This window comes from Haliotis asinina, chromosome 14 (genome assembly GCF_037392515.1).
Source record: "Haliotis asinina isolate JCU_RB_2024 chromosome 14, JCU_Hal_asi_v2, whole genome shotgun sequence".
Taxonomy (NCBI): domain Eukaryota; kingdom Metazoa; phylum Mollusca; class Gastropoda; order Lepetellida; family Haliotidae; genus Haliotis; species Haliotis asinina.
In genome coordinates, this window is record NC_090293.1 from 22,138,980 (window position 1) to 22,150,218 (window position 11,239).

An 11,239-nucleotide genomic window follows, 5' to 3' on the forward strand; every position below is an offset into this window, starting at 1 on the left:
TGCCTACTGCAAACACATTGGTACAGATTTTCTTGATTCTTTGTCACCTCCAGATCTAGAGAAAGAGATTAATTGGAAAAGGCAGGTCAGTTGCACCAGAATTACCTGTAAAACATAGAGAACGTAAAATACTTTTTAAACAAAAAATAAAAGAAAAAGCATAAGAGAAGGCAGAAAAACAACTATGAGGGAAAATAGAGCTATTCAAAATATACTTTCTATCATCCAGAAAGTAAACAGTTCGTATGGTGGACCGGTTACTTCCATCTCGTCTTTGACTGCACTTTTAAATGGAGTAACCAAGTCAAGACAGTTAACAATTCTGAAAGATTTAATGAAATATGAAAAACTAGCAAATTATCAAACATGTTTCAGTAAGGTTTAGCAGCTTCAGGGAGATAACAAGAAAACAAAACTACAGACCTATTACTGTTAATTTAAAGAAAGTGATTATGTTGCATACAATGAAGGTTGGTGTGTTGGTTTAGTCCTCAACATTATTTCTGATCGTCAACATAGATGTGAGAAAGCAAGTGTCAAACGTATGACATGGAAAGGGGCGAGTCGTGTTTTGCCATGGCCAGAAAATGTTGAAATTGTTGGTAAATATGTATTTTGTTCTGGACATGATGTCAGCACACTAAATGAAATATTATACCTCATGAGAGGGGGAAAATGGCCACGAAAGATTAGATTCACTGTATGAAGATTATAGTAATGAATTTTTCAAATGTTGTATTTCTTCTTTCAGTAACCCAGTCCTGACCTTATCCTGAGCCATTGTCTTTTTTGGGAGCACTCCCTGCTTTCATACTGGTAACAAGGATGAGTTTACTGTGTTTATATGACCTGATCTAATTATCTAAACCGGACACATGGTGTGCACGTCTCTTACATCAAATAACTGGTACGTACTGTTTCTGGCATCCCATTTATGGATGAGAGTTGATCTCTATTTGGCAACATTAATTAGTTATCATATAAAGATACATTAATTTTCATTTTTTTTGTTTTTTTAAACGTAAGCATGATAAATGTGCTTATGTTATAAACTAGACTTATACCATTAATGAAATATGAGCATTGCTTGACTTTGGATTGTTTTCTATGGTAATTTTTGTCCTTGGCCCTTTTAATCCCTTCAGTGTGGTCAAACTGAATGGCGGCCATCTTGGCTATATTCATATCTCATAAATTAAAAAGAAAAAAAAAATTTTTACTCACATGTGCTCGAACAATCATATGTTTCCATCATGTGAATTAGTTGGTTTGTGAAATTTTCACGTCACCTCATTATTTATATCACCAAAAGACTATTCTTGTCACTATTATGCATGCTGCACTCGCTCTTGTGATAATGTTGTTAGTTTGTGAATCTTTCAAATTCTTCATTTTTAATGGTCTTTTTTCAGTTGAAATTTAGTTCTTTCAGTGAAGGAACAGAGGAGTGAAATCTACATATACTTGCTGAACTATGTGTCCGCCATATTAAAAAGACTTGCGGAGTTTCTTCCCATGCTTCATTCGCCCACAAAACCAGAAGTGTTTTATGTAGAATAAATGTTACAAAAATTCTAACAACAGTGACAGATAAAATGAACTCCAACAGTTTCATGGTAAAATTTGGCAACATGGTAATCTTTTTTCATTTCTGTTCCTTCTTTTTTCTTCATTTCGTTGAACGGAAGCCGGCAGGTTGAATGTATTTCACTTGAATAATGATTAAATGTGGGGTTGGAAATGGGTGTGTACCTTTGATGGTGGCGTCATTTCGTTCAGACATGAAAAATATTATTTGAACCGAAGCGAGGGGAGTAAGTTCCCAGCCGTTGCTCCCTTCGCTCGCATACAAGAAGACTGGTCATTTTATCTCGGTTACGTCAACCTATTTGAGCAACAGCTTCCCTATGGTTAAGGTGTGAAGTATTGCAGTCATGTGCAACGTCTGTCGTCAGATTTATACAACTCCTGAGCATTATGCCTTTCTTATAGACTTCCAGTTACATCCATTTCTTCCAGGCAATTCTTATTAAATATATTTGGGTAAATCGATTAGATATCAGTGTCGTGACCAACCTGCTGATCAGGAGCAGGAGTTGCAACAGGAATTACCTCCCTTACCCCATGACTGACATTCGACTTTCTTACACAGACCCTGTAAAAGATATATCCAATACTGCCCACGCAAGTTTAGAACACGTGGCAAGTCCAGATTACCCGAGCTTCTGAAAATGACGAAAATCTCTGGGTCCTAGTTCATTAAAATAATTTAGGTTATGAGCATTTGTTTTTGTAACACATGTTCGTATCAGAGTCTAGATGTTTGTACAATGTTTTTGTAACACATGCTCGTATCAGAGTCTAGATGTTTGTACAGTGTTTTTATAACACGTGTTCATATCAGAGACTAGATGTTTGTACAGTGTTTTTGTAACACATGTTTGTACAATGTTTTTGTAACACATGTTCATATCAGAGTCTAGATGTTTGTACAGTGTTTTTATAACACGTGTTCATATCAGAGACTAGATGTTTGTACAGTGTTTTTGTAACACATGTTGATATCAGAGTCTAGATGTTTGTACAGTGTTTTTGTAACACATGTTCGTATCAGAGACTAGATGTTTGTACAATGTTTTTGTAACACATGTTGATATCAGAGTCTAGTTGTTTGTACAGTGTTTTTGTAACACATGTTCGTATCAGAGACTAGATGTTTGTACAATGTTTTTGTAACACATGTTGATATCAGAGTCTAGATGTTTGTACAGTGTTTTTGTAACACATGTTCATATCAGAGAATAGATGTTTGTACAATGTTTTTGCATCTATGGTAGATTCATGCCAGGCTTGTGTGAAAAAAATGACATAACATGTTAGTGCAATGGATACAAAAAGAAACAAAACTGTTTAAAAACTGCAACATATGTCATATTCGGGATTTTCACTTTCTCAGTAAAGTACAAATTCTAGTACGATTTTGCTCGAGTCCCGTCCGGGATTCGAAAGCGCACCCTCAGAGTCAGGCATCTAGTCACCAGCACACAAAGTCAGCCCTCTAACCCGCTCAGCCACCGCGACTTCCACGTGCAAGTCGCTGTGGCCGCCTAAACCCTATTGTTTTTATTTATCTATGTCTTCATGTGTAAAAATACATGACACTGCCTTTCACATCATGCAAACTTTCAGATAAAAATGGCAGATTTCCACGTAGAACAAGCTGAAAGGGGCAACTGGCAAGGCGGGAAGACCCTGGCTGAATGTAATCTACGCATGTTAGAAGCGGAAGATTCGTGTGACGTCACTTTCAGAGTAGGAAGTTCGGGTCAAGTTATCAAGGCCCACCGTTACGTCCTCATCAGCAGAAGCAGTGTGTTCCACGCCATGTTTACTGGGTCTCTGGCGGAGAAATCCGATGTCAGTGTTCCGGATATAGAGCCCAGCGTTTTCAACAAGTTTCTCTTGTAAGTTAAGCTCATTACATCATTGCTAGATAATACAATCATAGCACTAACATGGAGCTCATTAACAAACTCTATTTTCTATCCTAGGATCTGTTCATCTTTTGTAGGAATCCTAAATATTATCACTTATTGTCTTTTATTTGACCTCACCCAATCTCTCTGTGTTCACTGTCTGGTGTTCCTTAGTTAACGTCAGTGACATTAGTGCTGTCCTGGCTACTAACTACAGACCAGAACACAGGCTCCACATGCTTCCAAACCTCTGTCCGTGTCATCGAGATGGTGAGTTCTGTCTGACAATTGATCAAATGTGTTATCTTTAATTTGTTTCAGATACATTTACACAGACAACACAAGTGTTGATGCTCACAACGTAACAGCTCTACTGTACGCCTCCAGAAAATATGCCATCAATGCCTTGGAATCCCAATGTCTGGATTTTCTGGAAGAAAACCTCGACGTTGATAATGCATGTGTAATTCTAGATGCTGCTCATCGTTTTGATCAACGCTTGCTATTTCAAAAGGCTTTCACCTTGATTATGAAAAACGGTGTCAAGTCACTTCAGTCAGCTGGCTTCCTGTCACTCAGGCAAGTGTTGGTTGATCAGATCGTGGGGTCAGATGATCTGGCGGCCGAGGAGCACGTGGGTTTTAATGCTGTCAACAACTGGGCAGAGGCCGAGTGTGGACGCCAGGGAAGGGAGGTAACTCCCGACACCAAACGATCAGTTCTTGGCGAATCGTTACTGAAAGTTCGATTTCCTCTTTTGAAGGAAACGTTTATGGCGAAGGAGGTCAAAGCTGTTGGTCTCCTAACAGATCTTGAACGACTTAAGATCTTGGAAAATATAATATGCCCTTGCAATGATGTGACACCCTTCAACACCAAGCGAAGACAAAGAACAACCCCGCACTCCGTAACACGGTTTTCAAGAGAAGGTAGTGACTGCTGGATTGTTGACGGAGAAAGGAGCGATGCCATTTCCTTTCAGAGCAGCCAAAACTTGATGCTCTGTGGTTACAGACTGTATGGGCCAAAAGGTGAGACTGTACCAACTACCTACTCTGTCACCACCTACTTTGGAAACGAGGATAATGTTCGCCATAGCATGGTTCAAGGTAGACTTAAATACACTGTGAACACTGAAGTTTTTGATGTGATGTTTGCGGAGCCTGTTGTCATGACAGCCAGAGTGTGGTATACTCTTGTAGCTATAATAAAGGGCAGAGACACTATTAAGGGACAAGGTGGACAGAAACGATCGTTAGGCTCTGCTGGTGTTAGTTTCAACTTTAGACAATCACAGCACAGCAACAGTGGCACTAGTGTCGAAGAAGGACAGATTCCATCTCTTCTATATCATATTACTTGATCAACGTGCCACTCAGGGGACAGATAGTTCTGTAAATATGTTTTCTCTTACAAGATATAAAACATGCTTAGGCTCTTCACTACCTCCTTAATGTTACCGTTTTTGGATTGTTTCGTGCGGAGCATATCTTTTACTCTTGAAGTTTACATGTTCGCCAAACTTCACACACATGTTAATCATTACCCACTGATGTGCCTTTCACTATTTTGACGTTTTTCAGAATTTTATTTTATGCAGTTTCCATGGAAACGCGACTTAGTGCCAAATGTGTTTGATGTTGTTTTTGTTTGTTTTTTCTTGTTGTTTGTTTGTTTGTTTCCGTAGCATATCTCTTACCGCTTACATGCTAGGTTCACCAAACGTCACACACATTTTAATTATTACCCACTGATGTGCCTTTTGCTACTTTGAAGTTTTTTTCAGAATTTGGCTTTGGGTCTTTTTTGTTTTGTTTCCTTTGAAACATGACCTTGTGAAACATGTGTTTGATGGTTACTTGGCCACAGCATATCACAGAAACTATACCTGCTCTGTTCACCAAACTTAATGCACAAGTTAATCATGACTCACACATATACCATGTGCTATTTATTTGCAAAATGTGATTAGTCAAAGCGTGATGTTAAATTTACTCTTTTCATGGTCATATATACGCGCCTGCCATGCTATCATGTTGCAGGGATACATATCCAGGCTGACTGGTCGATGGTGGTGCCAGTTAAACAAATTTCCCGAAAACAACCACCGACACATCTCCCGTGACCCACGTATTTTCAGCCACTCGGGAATATTGACAATTAATATATAATTCTTTGTTGTTTATACATGTACTTTGATGATATTTTGGAAACTAAATTATATATGTATCCTTCTTTAGTTATTTCTTTCAACCAGTTGAAAATAGAGGAGCCTTGTTCACTATATTTCTTTGATCTCTGTATAATACACTTATTTATTTAGACATCCACTGCTTATCAAGTCCACGGGCTCATCTGCAGAAGCTGTGTGTTCTACGACATGTTTATTGACCCCCCTTGCCACTTCTTCGGTGTGACGAACGTACACTTTAACCACTAGCCTACACCACCGCCCCGGATCGACAATAATCTGAACCCAAGTTTCTCCCTTTCTGTGACCCTTGCTCTGACATTGGTCTGTCATCATCATTCTCGAGGAATTCCCATTTACAACATTCAGTTACCCAGGTTCACTTAAAATTACTTGTTGCCAACATCATGAGACAGTAATCAGGTTAGGTATTTATGACAAACAGTTTTAATATCCCATTAAACATATTTACCAGTAATACAATTTAATGCTGTATTCTTCAACGTTATGTGACACATTTTTCAGTTTGTCAACATGATGTATCCTCGAAAAGTATTAAACTTGCACGGTATCCTCATCTTGTTTGAGAAACGGCAGTAAAATCTTATTCACTTGTGCGGTTTTATTTTCTTAACTTCCGCGCATTTGACATCTCTATATGAACTAAATTGTCTTTAATTCACATTATAATTATATGATTCACCTCATATATTTTCATTACCCGCAGATGATCAACATCACCTATACCTTGGTGTTATAAGTTCTTGAATTGGTCTGCAGCATCCGATGCTTGTCGTAAGAAGTGACTAACGTGATCGGATGGTCAGACGCGCTGACTTGGTTGACACACATTACATATCGTATCCCAGTGGCTTTGATAATTCTTATGTTGATGCTCACTGGATTGAGTGGTCTGGATAATTTACAGACCCCAACCATTTCACATGAATATTGCTGCGTGCGGTGTACAGCTGAACCCACTCACTCACTATCAGTTCTCTCGTGATATCAGTCATGTCATCAAAGCATAATCTCTCAGTGAGTGAGTGAGTTGAGTTGGGTTTTACGCCGCATTCAACAATATCCCACCTATATGGCAGCGGTCTGTAAATACTCGAGTCTGGACCAGACAATCAAGAGATCAACAACATGAGCATCTATCTGCACAGTTGGGAACCGATGACATGTATCAACCAAGCCAGCGAGTCTGACCACCCGATCCCGTTAGTAGCCTCTTACGACAAGAAGAGTCGCCATTTATGGCAAGCATGGGTTGTTGAAGGCCTATTCTACCTCGAACCTTCACGGTTCCATCTCTCAGACACCTGGGTATTATCTCTGACATGACATTGGAGCTCTGTATTAAACTGTATCAGTTTAACAGACACGAGTAATAGATACATTACCGACACACGTATACACATTACGGTTTGTCAAGCATTTACCTTGTTTACGATTAGTTGCCTAACTCTGAGATTGTGGATTCGAATCCTGGATGGTACCAACTCCAAAAGTACTAGAATCCGTACTTTACTGAGAAAGTGTAATCACTAATAAAACAAACAAGATTACTCTTTGTTTCCATCCTGACGTGTAGAGTTAGTGAGTGGGTTTTGTTTTACGCCGCTTTTAGTAATATTCCAGCAATATCACGGCGGGGAACCAGAAATGGGCTTCGCACGCAGTACCAATGTCCAGAATCGAACCGGGTCTAGGTTACCACTTGGCTACCGCCTCCATTCATTTGAAGGACATGACTCAGTTTTCGCACTGTATCATTCCGGTAAAGTACACGTGATCTCTTGGGGAGGTTGTTACCCGGCTCCTGTGCACGTGTGTTTGCCATTGACGTCATTAAGTGGGCACTAACAAAAACAAGATGACGACTGACATAGTTTCAGATATCGATCCTCAACGAAGAACATTAATACACTGGTGTCTATTTTTTATCATGGCTTCGGAAAGACTATTACAGGCATCTGCATATACCAGTGGGGTCTGACTGCATTTGAAGTAATCGTATGATTGCTCTATGAAATCTTCCATTGGGAAATATGCATACTGTGTTTTCAATGCAGAGGTAAATTCTAAACTGAACGCGAAATTGTAAGGTTTTTGAATTAAGGACAAGTAGAAAGGTTCACCAATGAAAATATTCAAGGAGTTAAGTGGCTTTGGTTCAAAGACACTGATCTAGCATATATGGAATAACAACAGCACACCAAGGCCACATTTTGCCACACACCTGCCACTTGGTCGACAGACATACTCAATCTCAAGCTGACGAGTGAGTGAGTGAGATGGGTTTACGCCGCTTTTATCAATATTCCAGCAATATCACGGCGGGAGACACCAGAAATGGGCTTCATATTTTGTACCCATGTGGGGAATTAAATCCGGGTCTCCGGCGTGACGAGCCAACCCTTTAACTACCAGGCTATCCCATCGACCCGTGAAACTCATGGACACTGCTTCTGTGTTTATTAACGAATACGTCTGCGTATGAAACGGGATTCCAACCTTCTAATCTATGATCCTGTTGGGACCAGGGGACATAACTCTGCACAGTAATTGCTGTACCGAAGGGGAGCGTCCGTGCCCCCAAACTACGGATGACGAGCTGGGATTTCGTTGAAATAGGTAACGACATCATCGATCAGTATATTACCATGTATATTATTATGTTTTTGAATGAAGAATGTGTTTTATTTAGTAAGTCCCTATATGTCCATCACGAGATCTAACCATAGGTCTCGCGTGAAATAAAAGGCACTAGTGAGATTATAAATAGGAGTTGATACATCAGAACTGTATACATTGTCTCCAGTACACTTCAGTTCAACTATATTCTGTTGGATTAGCGTTTTGTTGGTATTTGTTTACCTGAACTCTTATCCCATTCGGATGAAAACACCGAGGCTATGACGATGACATTCTTATTACAGGTAATAGTTTCCTAAACATTAATAATATAATAATTCTATGGACTCAAAGTATTCATAGGGTGAGGCCAACTTGAGGAATCACCGACAGTCGCCTTTTAACCACTCAGCAATAGTATGGTCTTCTGTGAGAGTAGTACAATTGGTTTTAGCAACGCGTTTAAGAGTTCCAGGGTTAAAAACGACGCGCTGGAACTCTGGTGTGTCTGTGGTGTCATATGAACAAGCATCAGAGTGTTTTAACTGTCATTTGACCAATCAGAAAGCATGTCAATGACCAGTCAGATTGACCAACATATTCAAATTTTACGGCTGCTTGTTTGCATTTAAAGTCATTTCCATTTGTCAGTGAGGTTGTTTATCGTGGTTCAGTGAAGCAATGCGAATTCATGAGTATAAAATTATGAATTATGAATATGAAAATTAACGCCAGCGCCGAGTTTTTGGTTGTCTCACATTAATGCAGACTGCAGTTGAACAGGAATGATGGTTAAAAGTATTGATCGAAAATAAAAATATCGTAATGTTATTTTAAAAAGAGCATTGCTAGCACTGAGAAGCAATTGTTTGCGTCAGAACAAATGGTCACTTCGCTACCACAGTCTTGATCCTCTGTTTTCTTGTCATTACTCACATTACACAAAATATGCTTTGACATTTTTTTCATTGCACATATGTGAGATTCCGAAACCATGTAATAGCAAAAATGCCCGAGGAAGTATTTCTGTGTCTTTGCCCTTTGAAGATCATCCGCACTTTAACCTTTCCTGTTGTAGCCCTTTTGATCAAGGGATTCGTTGTGGCAATACTTGAGAGTAAGCCTTTTAGAGGAATAGCTAAATCTGACGAGTGTATCAGATTAGGTCAGCGTGATAGCCTGTTGATAGGACTAATAGATTTAATGTGCACAGAAGGAATTCTAATCGAAGTCTGTCTGTTAAAATCTTGGAGGAAACTCGCCATTGCTTCTTAATGGCTGACGCCGCTTTCTGGCCAGCGTGGTGGCCATTCTAAATAGTCAGTGTGTCCGAATTAAGAGCCAATCTAGTAAATGGAATTTAGCTGACCAACTTCAGTGCCTCTATTACAGTTATGGACCGTGGATGGGGTACGGGTCAATAGTCCATTGTGGAAACATCATGGACTGGATCAGCTGAGATGTAACCGTTTCTAGTCGAGTTCTCACGCCCACAGCGGGATCAGCGTTGAGTTAGAAGGCCTCTTGTGACGGATCTGTTGTGAACGTACTCGATCGGAAACTCATCCCCGGCTACAAGATTAAATGTCCTTGATCGCCTTTCTCGTTCACACAATTGCAGTTAACACAGAGGTTATCACAAATGTAAACTCTCGGGTAATTCATGAGATTCTCGTTATTGGAGTCCCGTGGTCCGTAAATGAAAACACGTGGCAATCAACAAGTTAGACTGAACGAGTGAGGGCTTTGTGCTACACGTCACTTATAAACCTATAAACTTCCATTGCCTTGTCGTGAGGATTAAGACTTCGCCCATGATGCTTAAGTTTCGGGCTGATTTCCAATATTTGCGTTATTGTTCTGCCAATCGTCTGTGTCCTGCGTCTTTCAGACACCAACGATGAGAACACCATGGTCAGCTGTGATCCACACAGCCGCTAACGTCATGACGTCCAAGTGCACGATGTGAGGGTGTTCCAATACTGACATTGCTTAAGATGCCAAGTGACGTCGTATTTCGACGGTCATAAAGGTTTCCACCTCTTCACGTGTTAGATTATTCTCTCTCTACTTATATCTAGTATAACAGTCAACATCCAGATCGTGAATACATCAAACATGTGTCTTCAATTTATGGCTATTACAACACCCAACAGCAAATTTATAGCCATGTTAATGACTGTGTTTTTCCCGTGCGGTCAGTTTATGGCTATTATAACATCCAGCATCACATTTAGAGCCATGTTAATGAATGTGTTAAACCTGTGCGGTCAGGTCAATATATCCCTCCACGGCCAATCTATGCTCATGTTAATCCTCTAGGGGCTAAGGATGGCTGTTACAGCACTTAACTTCCAGACCCTAACTGTTATGTATTAATCTTGTCAACTTATAGCTAATATATCCCACCATGGCCAGTCTATGGCCATGTTAATCCTATAGGGCCTAACAAAGGCTATTACAGCACTGAACTGACAGACCCTAACCAAATGTATTAAACTTGTCACGTCATGGCTAATATATCCCACCATGGCCAGTCTATGGCCATGTTAATCCTGTAAGGCCCAACGAAGGCTATTACAGCACGAAACGTACAGACCCTAACTATATTAAACCTGCGCGGTCAAGTTATGGCTATTATGTTTCTCCACGGACATTCTGTGTCCATGTTATGCTCAACTACTAGACACAAGACATACTTTCATTGATTGGCTGTGACTTCAGCGGGCTGTAGAGGCAGTTTGCGGTCTCACAATCCACTATTCGTCTAAAGAACACTGAAAGATTTTTGACGGAATAACGTTGCTATGAAACATTTCCATACCAACAACGATGGAGCCACGAAAACAGATTCCGAATTTATCTGTTGAAGAAAAGAGGTTTCTTCCCAAACGAAATCTCCGCTCCTTTATCGAACTATCTGAGATAGTAT

General features: G+C 39.9%; 1 protein-coding gene across 1 annotated transcript; it reads left to right on the top strand.

Annotated features, from left to right (window-relative positions):
* The first annotated feature begins 3,221 nt into the window (after positions 1 to 3,221).
* LOC137261862 (BTB/POZ domain-containing protein 6-like) lies at positions 3,222 to 5,101 on the top strand. The gene is made up of 2 exons (XM_067799666.1): positions 3,222 to 3,464; positions 3,798 to 5,101. Exons 1-2 carry the CDS (start codon positions 3,274 to 3,276, stop codon positions 4,837 to 4,839), a joined length of 1,233 nt encoding a protein of 410 aa, XP_067655767.1. The 5' UTR covers positions 3,222 to 3,273; the 3' UTR covers positions 4,840 to 5,101.
* Positions 5,102 to 11,239: the final 6,138 nt, after the last annotated feature.